General features: G+C 34.9%; 3 protein-coding genes across 6 annotated transcripts; 1 reads left to right on the forward strand and 2 right to left on the reverse strand.

The window, feature by feature from the left end:
* Positions 1-368: 368 nt before the first annotated feature.
* AHG2 (Polynucleotidyl transferase, ribonuclease H-like superfamily protein) lies at positions 369-4,435 on the reverse strand. 3 transcript variants are annotated; one of them, XM_068639009.2, is made up of 7 exons: positions 3,940-4,435; positions 3,667-3,797; positions 2,856-3,175; positions 2,573-2,686; positions 2,007-2,133; positions 1,655-1,925; positions 369-1,514 (listed from the first exon to the last, which is right to left on the reverse strand). In XM_068639009.2, the coding sequence occupies exons 1-7, from the start codon at positions 4,287-4,289 to the stop codon at positions 689-691; spliced, it is 2,139 nt and encodes a 712-aa protein (XP_068495110.1). In that variant the 5' UTR covers positions 4,290-4,435; the 3' UTR covers positions 369-688. The 3 variants fall into 3 exon arrangements, with proteins under 3 accessions (XP_068495110.1, XP_068495112.1, XP_068495111.1); XM_068639011.2 differs by lacking the exon at positions 2,856-3,175 and having other exon boundaries at positions 3,940-4,287; XM_068639010.2 differs by lacking the exon at positions 3,940-4,435 and having other exon boundaries at positions 2,856-3,156.
* Positions 4,436-10,064: 5,629 nt separating this feature from the next.
* Positions 10,065-13,245, forward strand: LOC137831367 (protein NOI4). The gene is made up of 3 exons (XM_068639016.1): positions 10,065-10,277; positions 11,955-12,143; positions 12,871-13,245. Exons 1-3 carry the CDS (start codon positions 10,272-10,274, stop codon positions 12,907-12,909), a joined length of 234 nt encoding a protein of 77 aa, XP_068495117.1. The 5' UTR covers positions 10,065-10,271; the 3' UTR covers positions 12,910-13,245.
* A 527-nt stretch (positions 13,246-13,772) lies between these two features.
* On the reverse strand, positions 13,773-16,460 carry LOC150027302 (transmembrane emp24 domain-containing protein p24beta2-like). 2 transcript variants are annotated; one of them, XM_068639013.2, is made up of 5 exons: positions 16,253-16,460; positions 15,639-15,854; positions 15,022-15,208; positions 14,796-14,903; positions 13,773-14,028 (listed from the first exon to the last, which is right to left on the reverse strand). In XM_068639013.2, the coding sequence occupies exons 2-5, from the start codon at positions 15,840-15,842 to the stop codon at positions 13,904-13,906; spliced, it is 624 nt and encodes a 207-aa protein (XP_068495114.1). In that variant the 5' UTR covers positions 15,843-15,854; positions 16,253-16,460; the 3' UTR covers positions 13,773-13,903. The 2 variants fall into 2 exon arrangements, with proteins under 2 accessions (XP_068495114.1, XP_090159910.1); XM_090303784.1 differs by lacking the exon at positions 16,253-16,460 and having other exon boundaries at positions 15,639-15,860.
* Positions 16,461-17,127: the final 667 nt, after the last annotated feature.

A 17,127-nucleotide genomic window follows, 5' to 3' on the forward strand; every position in this document is an offset into this window, starting at 1 on the left:
CATTTCACAAGCATTTCAAAGCCATGTGATTGGATGACTCTAGTTTAGTTAAGTAGCATATTATAAGTTGCATTAACAATGTAAAATTAATCCTATATGACATTAGTAAAAGAAATTAATAAAAATAAGTTTATAGAAAAATAAAAATTACATTGGAATTCTTATACAAACTACTTATCAAACTAATTACCAGCATGAGAATATTTTTAACTAGCCATTTTCTTAGGGTGAAAAATTGTGCTAGAAATTGTTAAGCTTGATACTTTGACAACATTTATGAATAGGGGTGGTGACTGTATTAGAACAATTGTACTTGTTGAAAACAAAAATGAACATATGACGGGGATATTATACCTAGTTTTGAAAAATTTAAGTTAGAAAAAAATCATTTCTTTATAATTTGATGTTATTACGGACAAATTTAATGACTCTGAGACATGGGAGTCACCCTTCATTCGACAGAATAAGACCACTGACTACATTTATCCATCCAAGACACTGATGTGGAAATCTGAGGTGGAAATCTAAGCTGGGTTAAGGTATGGAATTTTCATCCTATGACTATCAATTTGTTAAATTTTCTGGTGATACAACACCAGTCCAAAGTATAGGTTGCTTTGTAAAAATTTAATTCGATATAATATTATATCTTCATTCTGACCTTGTACAAGAAGTCATTAGCCAGAAATCACAAGTTGGCTTCTGCAACACAAGAATCTTCAACCTCATGTGTGGAGACTTGTCTCCGAAATGGAGCATTTCTCAATTGATCAATTGTGTTTGGCTTGGTCATTTTCACAGTCTCCATAGCAATATTTACATTACCTACACTTGGATTTTCATGTTCTTCAACCCCCAATGCTATCTTGAATTCTGGCAATTTGGTCTTCCACTTTATACCAACTGCTTTTACCTGATCAGCAAACAGGCATTCTGATAAGGGTGAACCACAAATTTCTTTGTAAGTACCATAATTAGCAGCACATGTATTTCCACCTTCCAAAAGTTTTGACAGTGGATGCAAAACCAAGAGTGCACCATCACTTCCCTCTAAGGTGTTTTTCAATGAAAGAAAATCAGAAACTAGTTCTGTTTTGCTAAACTGAACGAATACTGCAGTTGCATCCAGGTGGAAGACAGAAACTACAGAAGTTGGTCCAAATACTTTAGATATGCACTCTCTTACTTCATTTGCCTTCAGCTTAGAAGGAAATCCCCAAATAATAACAATATTTTCAAACAAAATTTTTGGGTACCGCTTCCTGAGGCTATAGCTGGGTGAAGAATCTCCAACCTTATTACCAGTACTTAGATCAATAATGTCCCCATGCATCCAACTAAGATATAGACGATTAACATAATTCTGCAGTTTCTCATCAAGGGCTAATTGTTTTGAAGAATCGTGGAGTTTGTAATCGATACCTAAATCACTGCATAACTGGGCAAAGATGCATCCAGTCATGAAGGCATCATATCCTGCCTCATGCTTGCCTCCAGGGTTCCAGCTGGATGATCTGCAAATACACATCTAATGTTGGTATTGGAAGTACCTTTTATCTAAAGAGACAGGTCGGAGAACATATGAAATGCAAGAGAACAATACTTAAATCGCAATAACCAGGCCAGGACATATAAAAAGGGAACAGCGACAAACCTCACATCATCAACTTCAACTTCCACTTTCACATGTGAGAGTGAACCTGGATAACTGCTTGTGGAGCCAGCTGCAATTTGTGGGCAAAATGACGTGAATGCAGCTGCCAGTGATTTTCTGGATCTTTTCATTTTTTCGTGGAGCATAAAATTAGTGTTAAGAAGTATCTTGGTGTCAACAATGTGCGGAAAGCACTTGTTAACAGAGGTAACAAACTCTTCAGGAGTATCAGGAAGGGGGCCTATAAATTTGCTGTAGACATGAGCAAGATCTGTACCATGGAATGGTAAATAACATCTTAGGGTCGTGTGAAATTAAATAGCTTTTCAAGGATTCAGAATGTCGCTGTTACCTAGAAAACAATTGTGACCAACAATCAACTTCTGCTCCGATGAAAGGAGATCAATAACATGGCGAAGTCCCACAGCAGCTTGGATTTTCATTTTTTCTGCCCCATGATTTTCTTCTTTCACTTTTTTCTGTGAGATTAATTGAAAAGAATACTACAACTAAGAATTTAATGAGGTGGCTGTGGTATCAATGAAACTCTGCTACCACATTATATTTTAGTTCCTCTAATGTTAGATATAAACATAACATACCAAATTATATGCTAACAAAGCATAAACATTATATTTTAATATACATTAGCATAAACATATCATCTTTTAATATTAATTGTGTCCAATATCACTATAATTAGGGTTAAGCTTTGTTTTAAGAGAATGCTAAGCAAATTACAGTCAGAACTAGAAATGATGATAATATTAGGTCCATTCTTTCAATGGTAAACAAAAGACATAGATCACCACCATCATCATTTCTAAAGTGCAGAAGGAACAATTATATTCAATAAACTATTTCCAATGTAAAATCACACGTCACAATTTAAAGGGAAAAAATATCAAGATTTAGTACCAGAAGTGAGTTTAATTCATCCTTTGAGTCTGTATACACAACCAATTGCTGTAAATTAGAAGCCTCGCTATTCACACTGACATAAGAAAGATCTTTGAAGTGTTTTCTGATGACCTGAAAGTATTTAAGCTTATGGTGAGCAAAACTCAGTACAAACTCAATAGATGTAAAGTACTGCTATGTCTTGAGGCAAAGGATACTGATAAATTACACAATCAAATACCAACGAGAAGAAACAAAAACGTGAACATATCAGTTAGGGCACAAAATATATAAGCATTACCAACTGAATCAATTTAAGCTGGTGAGAGGTGAATCCATTAAGCCTAAGAGCAGGATGCATCTCAAAAAACATCTCTTGAAATTTTGAGTCTCCAGTATCTCCTTGAATTTGGTCTTCTAGATTTTGCTCATGTAATAACCCATCACGCCATTCACGGAATTTGTTTTTCATTCGTGCAGTAAACAAAATGTCTGCTGCACTGAGCAATGGCATGTCCCTAACATCTTTTAATTTACAAATGTCAGACCACTCACTATCATACGTAGAATTCAAACTCCTTAATGCTTTCCTTTCTTGTTCTCTGGATAAATAAGATATTCCTGACATTATCAAGGGTGAAAATTCTCAAACCACATAAACTATAAAAGTCAAGATGAGGTTACACGTGCAGTCAAATACCTATCCTAAGAGTCAGTGACCAAAATGGAACATCAACCAACACCAAAATGTCACCAGCAATTCAAACTATGGCTACTGGTTAAGGATCATAGGCCTTCAGCATCTTTGATGATCCCATAGTTCTATAATTTCCTATAACTCTATAAGCCATATATATATATATAGAGAGAGAGAGAGAGCGCCCTTCCAGTTTACAAATAAGCTAAAAAGTAAAATACACAGAGCTTTGTATATTACCTCTTTTTCCATTGAACTGCTAAACATCTAAGTTATATACCTAGAAGTGAAACATAGATATCTTACTTTTTGCATGTATAGAAATAAAACATGAAAAGGCCAAACTCCTTTCTTCTATTAGCTTAACAGTTAGAATAAAATGCAGTGGCAAGAAATAAAAGGAAAAGTAAGCAACCTTCGTGTATGCAAGCATTAAAATCAAACTGGTATTTAGCCAAGAAATCCATCGAAGTGGTCTGCCAGAGAAATTCATCGCACGGACCCAGACCTGCATGCTCCTGTCGAGGAAAAACATAGAAACTGTGCCTGCCACGGAGCAATTCTCTATTCAAACCAGCCTTAAAAATAATGTACAAATATACTTAGCCTAAAAATAATCCAAGAATCAACAACGGAACCGATAGTATAAACTATTCACAGTCCAAGTAGAATAAATGAAAGAACATACGGATACGCGACGAAGGAGTTGTTAGAGGAATCCCAACGGAAGGGGCAAACGCCAAATTGAACGACGGCGAACTTGGTGGCGGAGTCTCGGACCTTGAGGTAGCGCACGTCGGAGCGGTCGAACTCGAGTGACTCGCGCCAGGGAGCGCTGGTGATGCCGCTCATCTCGAGGTCGATGGCCACGAAGTCCGACGACCGGACGTGGCGCCGGAGCTCCGCCAGCGACGGTTCGAAGTTCGCGGTGGTGACCGTCTTCGAAGGAAACGCTGAATCACATTGCGTGGTGGTGGCGGGGCATAGGGCACGTGCGACCGCACGTGATAATGACGGAGTGGGAAGTTTGTGCTTCATTTTTTTGGTCAGAGGTTTAGAAGAGGGATAACGAGAAAGAATAGAGCCAGGCGCGGATCTAATAGGCGTTCGTTATTCTGTGTTACGATTTTGGGCTGCTTCTTCCTGCACCCCTAGGCTCATGCGGTAATTGAAATTGTGCAATTACCTTTTTGTTTTTCAGTTAAAAATAAATGATGAAATATGTGTTTCTTTTATGTACTTTCACTCAAAATTGATTTTCGTCTCTAATTTAAATTTTAGACCTCTTAGATACTTGTATTAAGAAAATTATTAGAATGGATCTTTGTTAGTTTTCTTTTACATAACAAACAGATTTTCAGTGTATTATATAATTATAACATTCACAACAACGATTAGTCAATATGAAAATATCTTCACATCCTAGTCCATATGAAATTTTGTATCTTGTTAATGTAAAAAAACATATTGGTAAGGATTCATTCCAATAGTTTTCTTACTACAAGTATCTAGAACATTTAAAGTTTGGACTGTGAACAAAAACTAATTTCATGTTAGAGTATACGACCCATTGATGGGGACCGAGACATGGTATCGGTCGATCCATTGATGAGGAGACGTATGGTCAGTGTACGAATCTCACCGGTACACTTGCTCCCTAAACTCGAGAATGGTTAATCCGAAGAGTCTTTGTTTAAGACTGATGTGACTGTCGGGCTTCCCGAGACCTAACGTGGCGGTTAGGTTTCTCGAGGTCTGACGTAACGTTTGGCAGCGCTTGTACGCATGACCTGACATGTATTGATGAGGGTTTTTTTGTGTCATTTGATGAGGGTCGTTGGATCTTGGGTGATCTAACGATTGAGACGACCCCAAGTGCCGAGGAGCAAGAGATTTATTCTCTTTTTGACCAACTCCCAAGAAAACTCCCTACACAAAAGTTGTAGGTCGTGTACACGTCATCACTCGGCCCCCCAAGGCAAAAGTAAGAAAAGACCGAGGGAGAAGGGTAACATAGCCACTACCAAAGTTATCAAACTTTAGGGTTAACTCGTAAACCCTTACGAGTTTAAGAGTGAGGTGAAGGTTGACGAGTCGAATCGGGAGTAAACTCATTTTTGAGTAAACTCGGAGTTGACTTGGTCAAACTCGCGAGTCGAAGGTCAGGTCAACGAGTTACAGAAAAAGGCTCCAAAACAGTGCGTTCCATTGTGATTAGGTTAGATTTTAGGGTTTCTTTACCTAGTTTCATTCTTCACACTCACGATGCCACCTTCTTCACTGCCGCTCATAGAACTGCACTGCGTCGCTCGTCGCACCACAACACTTCGCTCGTCGCACCATACCGCTGCTCGTTGCACCTCGCCTCGCATCCTCGTGGCACCGCTTTTCCTCACCGTCGGCCATTCGCGATGTTAGCATGCAATCTGAAAATCTTAGCATGCAATCTGAAAATAATGTTCATGATGTACTTGATAATACTGTTGAAAATAATGTTGACATAATGTTACTGCTTCTCCTAAAAGGTCAACTCGCAACAGAAGAATGCCTACTTATGACTTTGATGTATCCAATATCAGTAACAACAGTAAGTACTAAATACCCAATTCATTATTTTTTAAATTACAATTCTTTGTTTGATAGTTTCAAACATACAATCATGTTGATTTCTTTTGTTGAGGAACCTCAAAATTTTGAGGAAGTTGTTATGCACCCATCTCGAGTCCAAACAATGAAGGAAGAACTTAAGGCACTTGAAGACAACAAAACTTGGTCCATAACCGAGCTTCTTATAGGGAAAACTTCTATTGGATGTCGTTGGGTGTATAAAGTTAAACATAAAGTAGATGACTCTATTGAACATTACAAAGTCTGTTTGGTAGCAAAGGGTTACACTAAAATGAAGGACTTGATTTTTTGGATACTTTTGTTCCTGTAGCAAAGTTAACCACTCTATGGTTACTTCTTGCCTTGACAACAACTCAGAATTGGACACTGTAGCAACTTGATGTTAACAATGTTTTTTTGCATAGGGAATTAGATGAAGAAGTATACATGGTTTTGCCTCCAAGACTTCACTTTTCATCCACAAATATAGTTTTTCGTCTAAAAAAGTCGCTCTATGGCCTCAAATAAGTAGAAAAGCAATGGTATGCTAGCTTTCAAACTTTCTGCTTTCTCATAAATATAATATTTCCACTGTTGACAATTCTTTGTTTTTGAAACATGATGGCAATCACACCACAACAATTCTGGCATGTGTGGATGACATTGTCCTCATTGGGAACAACATCACAGAGATATCCAATATAACAGATTTGTTGAATAATTTCTTTTATATAAAAAAGCCTTGGTGATTTAACCTATTTTCTAGACATTGAAGTAGCACGCAATGCCACTGTGATGTGAGTTTATTTTAAGATTGCACATTTTATGGGTTGCATTTTGTTTATGATTTTTTTTAATTAAGTAGAATAAGGTGAGACTCAATGAAGATTTTCACTGAACACAAACTTAACCAAGTGGTTAAGTAAGTGTAAAAGTTCTCTTTAAGAGAACAAAAATAAAAACACAATATAAGGTGAAGATGACGATGAGATGTAGTATTTAAAGAACATAAAAGATGGAATGAAGCAATACGAAACCGAAATAAGGAAGAGATAAAGAACACCAATGAAAATGGAATAATGGAAAGGTGCAAATGAAGAAAAGGAAAAGATGAAGAGAAATGAAAACTTATGGATATGGAGCAAGGAATCACACCACTTGAAAGTGGTGAGGAATTCTAATATGAGTGTGAGGAGCTGCCACTTGAAGTGTACCACACTCAAGATAAGACCCAAAATAAGAGAGTTCTCAAGACTCATTAATCACTCAAGCAAAGTTCTTTTTTCTATATTCAAATTCAAGTGATTTACAAAAGGGGAGACACCCTATTTATAGATATGAGTGCCTTGGATAGGAAAAAAGGAAGGGTAGGGGGTGTAAATGACTACAAGCTTCTAGAAATTAGGTCAAATGTGAGCACATGGAGGAGTCTTCTAGAATCTAGGTCAAAGGTTAACACATGGATGAGTTTCTAGAAGCTAGGTTAAGGTGGGCTTTGACACAAGCCCAATTTACTAAGTACACCCTCTTCAAGCTTATTTTTCTAATTGAAGCTCAAAGGGAGTCCAATTTATTTACTTAACTTGTCTTGTAAGAAGACTAAAAGGAAGAACACCTGATATTCTGGTTCATGTCCGATTCTCCCTCTACTGAGGCTATTTTGAGATTTGGTGGGACATTGTCTTGTAAGTTGAGATGACTGACCTAGTTGTGAAGAGTCTATGATGTCCTTAGTCATTTGCTTGTCGAGTTGGTTTGTATCACACTAACATCCACTTAAGTCAAAGGAAGTACGCCTTGGATCTACTCAAAGACATTGGAATGCTTGGTTGTGCTCCTGTGCCTACACATATGCTTCACATCAAAACTACCAGCAACCAAAGGTGTCCCTCTTTGTGACAAGGAAGTCACTGCATATAGGCGTCTCATTGGACGTCTTATCTATCTAACAAATACTCGGCTTGACATATCTTTCTCTGTAAATCACCTCAGTCAGTTCGTCTCCAAACCTACAAGTGAGCATCATCAAGTAGCCATGCATGTTCTTCGATATCTGAAGAATGCTCTTGGAATTGGTATAATTTTTTATAGCCAAACTCCTATTCAATTAAAAGCCTATAGTGTTTCTGATTGGACAACTTGTCCTGAAACTAGAAAATCTACAACTGAATTTTTGTTTATTTGGAAGAATCTCTTATGTCTCGGAAATCCAAGAAACAACAAATATCAAGAATTTCATCTGAAGCTAAGTATCGTGCCTTAGCTGCCACTACCTGCGAAATCCAATGGATCACATATCTGCTAGCTAATCTTCACATCAAACATCTGCAACCAACCTTACTCTACTGTGATAATCAAGTTGCGATTCAAATTGCAAACAACCAAGTGTTTCACGAAAGGACAAAACATATTGAAATTGACTGTCACGTGGTGAGGGATAAACTCAACACTAGGCTTCTCAAACTTCTTCCAATATCATCCTCTCTTCAAGCTGCAAATTTCTTCACCAAACATCTTCCTACAACTCAATTCAACATTCCGCTTTTCAAGTTGGGAATGAGAAACACTTACTCCCAGCTTGAGGAAAGTTGATAAAATATTTACTTTTTCCCTTTCTATTATGTTACATCTTTGTTATATTTTTTGTTGGGTATATAATCAGTTTTGATTCATAGACTTAGTTATTTTCGTTTTCTCTTTCTTTACACCATTGAATAATATTCAGTTTTTCACACGAATGTTTTTTTTTCCCCTCTTCTCTATTCCTTTATTTTCTTTACACCATTAAATAATATTCAGTTTTTCACATGAATGTTTTCCTTTCCCTATTCTCTATTCCTCTATGCTTCCATGCTTCTTTCAAAATCATCAAAGATTTTTTTCTCTGCTTCTATAAATGCCACTCATACATGATGATTAAAACCTATTTGCTGTTCTATAATAATAGCCACACTATTTTTTTTATTATAAAAATATTAGTTTCTATATCAATTAATTTTATAGCTAACTTAAGAAAAGTAAGCAAAGAAAACAATTCTCATATAAACTAAATTTTTGGGAATTCTATAATCGTGACCGTCAAAATAATTTTATTACAGGAATATCTAATTTCACCAGTCGAGTACAAATATGATTTTTTTTTTCAAGGAAAAGTTTTGTGTAGCATTTTCAACATAATATTTTATTTCCCTTATTACTATATAACTTTGTTTCTTTAACTTGCTATAAATTTATTCGACAATTTTGATTGTACAATTTTCTTTTCATTGTATTTGCATAGTCAGGGGAAATCATGTAACTAGGACATAATTAATTGTCTATATTTTGTTTTATTGTATTTCTGTAATTAAAATAAATAAGAAATTGTGAATGCGGATCTTAATTACATTCTAACTAATTATTAGAAGTAATATTTAACTCTCTATATTTCAAGTATATAAGTTTAGATCCATTAACTTGTTTTAAGGCCTAAATATAAAGTACGGAAAAAATGTTTTCATTAGATAATTAAGTTTCACATATTTACCTTTTTTACACACGAATTTCACACACTTAAGAAGAAAGAAACACCTAAGATATATAATCTTACATTATAAACTACTACATCTAGAAATAGAATTCAAAATTTGATCATACTTAAAGTAATATATGCTTCAACAAGTAACATATAATAATTTAAATTTCCATTACATTTAATATTTAATTATATTTCAACTAAGATTTTCTTAATAAATCATAGACGTGAGAAACCCTCATAACATCCAAATAAAAAAGGCTGGCTTAATTATAAGAAAAATGAAATAAAACTACATAGGATGTATCTAATAATTATGATTAAAATGATCACATTTTCTTAAATTCAAATGCACTCATGAACATTAATGAAGCATAATGCATTAATTTTTTTTATACAAATAAATTTGCTTAATTGAAAAGGTATCTTTATACTATCATCATCAAAAAAGTGACCAACTCAGAACCAAGTCGCTCCCTTCCAAGAAAGAAACGCATCGAAAAAAAGAGAAGCCAACGGCACCTCACGCCGTCACCGTTTGCCAGCTCACTCTTCCGTCCCTTTCCCCACGCCACGTCACCACTGACGCTTATTCTAACGGCATTTGTTCTGTCCCCGCGGAACACGTAACGACGTTCCACCAATGCCGTTACGAACTCCGTAAGGCCCACTTTTCGGCCCAACCCCAAGTCACAACAAGGTCTTCTTCTTCTTCTACTGCTGTAGCTTCTTTCTCTCTTCTTCATCGTCATCGCGCACTTTCTCTCTCTAACGCTCTTTCTTTCTCTCTCTCATTCTCCTTTTCTCTCTCAGAATTTTCTTCTCTCTTCGATTCCTCTCATTAGTTCAACTTTTCTCGCTCCTTTACTCTTCCCTCAAAACACTTCCTCTTCGTATTGATGTCGGTACGTGTTGTTCTTTCTCTATTTTTGTTTTTTTGGTTGGTTTTACAATGATTTGTGTTTTCTCAATTGATTTGGTTTTCTCTCTGATCATTGTATTGAGCTGTTGTATGCGATTCTCCAGTCGTTGATTCGCGTTTCCGATTTTGTTTTTTTTTTTTTGTTAATTTTACCCCTTTTTCGCAATAGTTTTATTATTTATTCTCTCCTTTTTGTTTTACATTTCCGGATTTTGATGCTGTGATCCTTCTTCGATTATTTTAGTTTCGGTTTCGTGTCTTTGATTTATTCCGATTAGCAGGCTTTTGTTCTTTAGTGGAGCCTGTGTGCCTTTCTGATTTCGATCCTCGTCGGTTGTCTAAAAGAATTGAATAGTCTTGGGATGTTGCTGTTGTGTGGTGGTTAAGTAAATAATTTAGATGTTTTAATTTATGTTTTGGTTTTGCCTTAAATTGTGTGGTTAATCGAAGTTTGTTTAAATATGCCGTTTAACTGTTGTATTCTTTCTATATTTGGATCAACGCGTGCCTTGTTTGATTGGATTGTTACTGTTTGGAGTTTTGTTTGTTTTCAACTAACTTCTCAATTGTGAAGGCTGTTGTTGCTTATTATCAGTATAGGAATTGTTCGTAGATCGGATATGTTATAATTTCTAGTTGATTTCCTTTCTTCTTTTTGTGTGGGGGTGAAGTTATGTATTTTCAGTTGTTTTGTTCTGGTACAACATGGCCTTTTCTGAATTACTGACTCATGGTTTGTTGTATTTTTTCCCTTTTGTTTTATTCGTGAATTACGACATGTGAACTCTGTTATTGTTGCTTAAACAACTTGGCCAGGGGACTTTTTTTCCCTTTTCTTTTAGATTGAATTTTATTAGAAAGGGCGATAGGGAAGTTTATCACTTAAAAACAAGTAATCCGAGTAAAGAAAATCAGAGTGCTAAAAAACTAATCATAAAAAAGTGAAAATGAGCTAGGGAAAACTAGACAAATAACTAACAGATTGTACAATGTCATAGACCTCTATCCTGTTTGATGTCCCCATAATATTTGAGAAGGTATAGGTTATAGAAGTTGTTCCATTTTCCTAACTAGCAGGACAAATCCAATATTGTCCATAGATGCCGAGTGTGTAAACCATAGATATTAAATCAGTGGGCAGTGTGGGAGTGAATGACTGTTAGTAAGGGAATGGAAAAACCAGAAAGTCGAGGGAACATTGTGTGGTTTGTGGACGAGCTGAAAATCACATGTAATTAGTTATAGCAAAAAAGCTGTCCAAACTCAAAATGATGACTTGACCTTTGTGGGAATGGTATATCATGGATAAGCAAAAAAGGGTATTGTAATTAGAACCAAGCCTCTTTCTAGAGATTGAATAAGAATTCGGAAGAACAATTTGCACGAATAGACCTTAGAATTATCCACATGGCTTGTCTAGCATTTAGTTAAATTTCTCTGTTTTTATGTGTTATGTTTGGTCTTCGTTCTTCTATTCTTAATAGTCACCCATATAATCTATACTAGTATTCACGTCAAGCTTAAAGAGTATGTAGAAATCTTATTATATTATTAGCTTTCTGCCTAGAGCTTATAATTATCAAGTCCAAAAGAATCTTAAGGAATTAATTTAATTTATTTTAGTCTTTATTTTGCATTGGCTAATCTAATTATCACACAGGAAAAGGGTCGGCCACTACCAAAATTTGGTGAATGGGATGTCAATGATCCAGCCTCGGCTGAGGGGTTCACAGTGATATTTAATAAGGCCAGGGATGAAAAAAAGACAGGTGGCAATCCTGAGTCACCAGCAAAGACTGCCGCTGATCCTCATAGCAAACCTGCAGTAGATCCCGGCAAAACTCAGACTGTAAGATGTTGTTTACTAAACCTCTCTCATTAAACTGACACAAACTAGTTTTCTTATTCATAATCTAAACATGGCATATCTTTGCCCATCTACAAAAGTAAGTTTAAGCTTGCAAAAAAATGTTGATCGTGATGTGTGTGTACCATGAGTTAGACGTATGCTTCTTGTGTTTTTTGCATGAATTGAGAAAGTATTGGATGACATTTTAAGTAACTTAATATGTATGTTGACAAGATATGCTAGACTAAGAAAACAAAAAGCTCTGGCCTACTAAATCCAAGATGTATTGAAACCATGATTTTTTGTTTGAGTTATAACCTTGGCTGAGTTTTCTGCCCCCCTCTTTGTGGAATCAATCTCTGTCATTACTAGTATTTTATTCTTGCTTAAAATATATTTGATCCTTATATCAAACTGTGATTAAGATGAAGTTAAAAGGATTAGAGTGTCGAAATCCAAAACAAAAGAGGAAAAGATCCGCTTATATTCTATTTGATTTTATTTGGACTAATAATTTGTCCATGGTTGGCCAGCCTAGCACTGATTATTTGTGAACCTTTGAAATGAAGTATGTTTGAGCAGATTGCTCAGAAATTGATTTGCATTAGATTGTGGTAAGTTTATATTGTCATATTGAGATGTGATTAAGATGTGGAGCAGTAATATTCATCCAGTCAGTTTATATAGTTGTCATTTTCTTCTCATGAATGATTTTACGTGGTTTCAGAAAAAATGGTTTTGCTGCATGCAACCTTCTGCGGAATGATGCATAGTGGTTGCTCCTGTGAAAAGCCTGAACAGAAGAACAATGTTTATGTGTAACTAGCTTCACAGTATTTTCTCAAAGATAAGAGCTGTAGAGCCATAAGCGAATTCTACGGAATTTATATTATGTGCTGTAAAAGTGAGCTGCAATGGGGGAAAGAGAAGAAGACAGACTATTATTTGTGTGTGTGTATTAGTGTTGTGGTTTATTATTAGGAGCCGGGGTTGCTTCCTGTTTTGCCTTGTCTTGCGCTATGAGCTAGAGCGTTGCTTGTCACATTGTATTGCTTGTATTATCAAACAATTCCTATTTTATGAACTCATTTTATTCCTTTCATTTCGTTGCTCCCATTAAGTTTTTCAATTTCGCATGTCTTGCTATTTGTTCTTTTCCAGTGCGAACTCTTCTTCCAAGCTGGGAAAGACGAAATAAAAAATAAAAATGAATAAGACAAATCTGTGCCCATGAGACATGACATGTTCCTGCGTGCATGTTTATATTACATCCGAAGTTCCATATGCATTTGTTTTTAACGTTACTTTTATCTGTACTCTTTTTATGTTTTTTTGTTGTAAAAAAGATACAAAAAATGTTAGTATATTCTAAAATAGATTGCCAATAAGGAACCTGATCACCAAATGACAAATTACACGTAAAAAGTTGAGCATTATTTGTAGTTCAAACTTTTACAGAAATTCTTTTCAAAGAATTCAGCTGACTATTATTTATGATTTATTTGGTCCTCTTTTGATGCGAAAATGTGAAGAGGACTGGACTAACTAGTAAGGTCGGAGGCAGGAACGTCAACATGACTGTGTGCGGCATTAGTGGGACATGATTTCAAAGCATGCCCATGTGCCTAAATAGAAGAGCCAAGCTACTAAATAATCTTCAATTAGGTGGTTCTGTTCCAGCTTCCGATGCATGAAATGTAATTGTTGCCTATATAAAGGCCAAAAAATTTGATTATATTATTGGCAGTTCATACTTGATTCTATACTGTAAGCTTTCGTTCAAAGAGGCGACGAAGAAGATAAACTTGGAGAAAGCTGGCACCCATTAGTGCTGCTGATTCAAGTAGGGCCTTGTGAATTGTTCTCGTGCTCATTGCACTGCTTACTGTAATTGCAAATGAACAAATAAATTAAAATCTTAGATATGTTTTGTATCTTAGGTATTTTATATGAAACCTGTCACTCTGTAAAGGATATTCTTGGTGACATGAGTGAGCAAAAAATATTATCAACACATTGTTGGGAATACTTTATTCTAATCATCAAATCTGAAATGCCATGCTTAAAATACAATACCTGTTTTTGTGAGAAGATAGCATTACGACAGGTAAGATTATCTATTAAATAAATTCTGCACGAAGAAAAAAATGCTAAAGTTGTTTTAATTTCCTTTAAACCAAGTCCCACCTACAGGGTTTTATTCTCTTGCTAAGCAGCAAGACGCAAGGAGGCCATAAAGTCAAAATGAATGTCAGTTTCTGTGGAAATTTGAATGTTTCCAAAACCTAACTAGACTATTTGAGTTGAACATGAACATGAATGAATATTAGTTCAACCACACTCGGGTCAAGTTTAAAACAGTTTTTTCTAACATATAGTTCAAAGCTTTGAACTAACAATTGTTTTTTGCTTTTTCACAAATATCTTCCTTAAAACTCAATCCCCTTTAAAACTTGAATACTTGTTGGACAAAGTTAAAGTTCTAATCTTGATTACTAAGATTAATCCCTTCTATTAGACTCAATCCCGTCAGTAACTATATCAATTTATCACTATGCTTCCACACTTTTATTCAACTGTAAAAATTTGGAGTTCTTAGACAAGAATCCAAGAAATTAAAGCAATAGAACCTCATTATGATATGTGATGTACCTATTGCCTGGCGTTCTGTCTGAGCCTCAAGCCAATGCTGTTCATACTGAATGTTGAAAAGAGCATGTTCTAACTTTACTATCTGTTCTAACAAAGGAGTTACATGCTCTGCAAAGATGAACAACATGTAAACATTAACTCACCAATTCAGGAGGGTTCACAGTTGCAAAAAATGTACCAACATGGACTAAACTGTATGAAATTCATCAGTTCATGAATATCTCACCATCTTTTGCATGCTGCTCAGAAAAATCAACGTGGTCAGCATGGATATCAAAATCAATTGTTTCATGATAGGGAGACCTGTTGGTGAAGCAGAAGCGATAGGGTCCTGAGCTTCGAGCCACAAATTCGAATATTTCACTTGCCATGTCAACAAAATCTCGAATTGGTTCACCAGAAGGTCCCCTCACCTAAAGATCCAACAAAAACTATTCAGTCAATAGTTGATTTCTCAAGAACTATAATGTAACAAGACATGTAATAATTTCTTCTGACTTATAACTTTATTCTCACATGAAAAGCAACTTTAAAAAACATGTTACAATCCCACAAGAGTTTAACAATTTCTATGTGCTGTTCTGTGAAAGATTTTACCACCTTTTTACACCTTATATATACAGTTCTAGGCACCATTAGACAACTTAAGACTTGAAATTTTTAAACTTGGTTTATGGAGTAATACACAACATTCAAACATTATTCCTAGTCAAAGTGATGTTTGAGTTTTTCAAAATCATATATGATCCGAACAGTTGATTTTTGAAAAATGAGGAATTAATCTGTATGATCAGAAAATCAATTTCACACAAAAGGGTCCGAAATATCTTTCACAGTGCTTACCTCAAGGTCTACCCCATCATTAGTATATTGCCAAGATGTGTCAATCTTGATGACAACAAATGAAGCATGAACCTTATCTCCTTCGTACTCAACAAAATGAGAGAAGCAGTCATGTCTGTCAATCACAAATCTGATCCCAAGCACTGCATTCAGGCTGGAAAAGATTACCAATGCAGTGGCAAAATTTGACAGTCCTAGCTTCATCTCTATCACTACCTTCATTGACACATTCAACAAGACTCATGTGAGTATGCTTAAAACTTAAAGTGCTTTATGAGTTCTCCAATCCCATCAATTATATGTGCACCATTTTCCATCATGATTTTCCTTAACAATTCTTACAGTGCATGACCTTGATCCATTAGTTTTATAAGCTACATGATTTGATATGATAAAATGGTCCTTTGATTTCCATGGCTTTCACATTCAACATAGAGACTTTTAAAACACAAAACAAAACGTTAATTGCAAATATCAGACTGATTATAACTGGATTAAAGTATATCAAAATGAATTCCAAATTGAGAATTTAACCATTCAATGAACGGATCGCATAAGAATGAATCAACATGATTAGAAGCATACATGCAATAATGAAATTTGAAGAATGCTACCTTTTTTTATCAATATTTTGCTCCAAAACCAATTCGAAAATGAAAATGGAAAGGGTAGGATTCCACGAGGAAAAACTACAGAGGAACGTAAGATGGGTTTGTTTTGTGGAGCAGTTGTGGAAGTTTGAGGTATGTGAATCATGTGATCCACTGCTATTCGAATTTAGGACAACACGTGTTGGATCTATGATGTCTCAAATTGGTTTCTAAAAAAAATAAATATTCATTTACACTTTTTATCTGTTTTTAATTAACTATATAAACAAATTGTGTCAATAAGAATGAATCGTTTTCACAACTTAAATATTAAAGTTGAAATTACATTAAAATTGTGTTAGTGACATGATCTTATTTTTTTTAAAATTAATTAACATTATATTAAAGTCATGTCAACATACAGTAATTTCATTTTCGTGAAATAAAATTGTGCTAAGATAACACATTTTTTTACAATGAAACTATGTTACCAAGACAAAATTTACCTATTTGGATAGTTTTTGAAAAACCTATCTATTTTAATAACAAATATAAAAAATTATACCAACTTAAAATTAAAAGCTATTATCCATTTGACATACTAAAATAAAAGAAATAGGAGATAGTAAATTGTTGATATATGGTAAGAAAAAAAGAAAAATAGTGAATGTTAATATTTGGAGTGGAGATTGGTGGCATATTATTACTTGTTTTCAAAATTTAAATTATTTAGTAAATAATATTTGAAATGTACCGATAATAATATTTGATTAACAAGTGATCATCAATCTCTCTTTATCTATAATAATGAGTAAATTATGTTAAAATAAAATAAACGATACAAATTAAAAGTAACTCTTGTATCATTAATTTTGGAATAACTTTTATTATTGCTATAA

Source organism: Phaseolus vulgaris, chromosome 6 (assembly GCF_051622355.1).
Source record: "Phaseolus vulgaris cultivar YP4 chromosome 6, ASM5162235v1, whole genome shotgun sequence".
Taxonomy (NCBI): domain Eukaryota; kingdom Viridiplantae; phylum Streptophyta; class Magnoliopsida; order Fabales; family Fabaceae; genus Phaseolus; species Phaseolus vulgaris.

Coding starts and splice junctions, on each gene's coding strand:
- LOC137831367 (XM_068639016.1), top strand. Junction 12,144..12,870: donor ATCCCGGCAAAACTCAGACT/GTAAGATGTTGT, acceptor ACGTGGTTTCAG/AAAAAATGGTTTTGCTGCAT.
- LOC150027302 (XM_090303784.1), bottom strand. CDS start 15,860: ATGAAGGTAGTGATAGAGATGAAGCTAGGACTGTCAAATTTTGCCACT. Junction 14,904..15,021: donor TGAGCAGCATGCAAAAGATG/GTGAGATATTCA, acceptor TCATCTTTGCAG/AGCATGTAACTCCTTTGTTA. Junction 14,029..14,795: donor GACAGAACGCCAGGCAATAG/GTACATCACATA, acceptor TTGCAATTACAG/TAAGCAGTGCAATGAGCACG.
- AHG2 (XM_068639009.2), bottom strand. CDS start 4,289: ATGAAGCACAAACTTCCCACTCCGTCATTATCACGTGCGGTCGCACGT. Junction 3,176..3,666: donor TAATGCTTGCATACACGAAG/GTTGCTTACTTT, acceptor TGATAATGTCAG/GAATATCTTATTTATCCAGA. Junction 1,515..1,654: donor GTTGAAGTTGATGATGTGAG/GTTTGTCGCTGT, acceptor GTGTATTTGCAG/ATCATCCAGCTGGAACCCTG.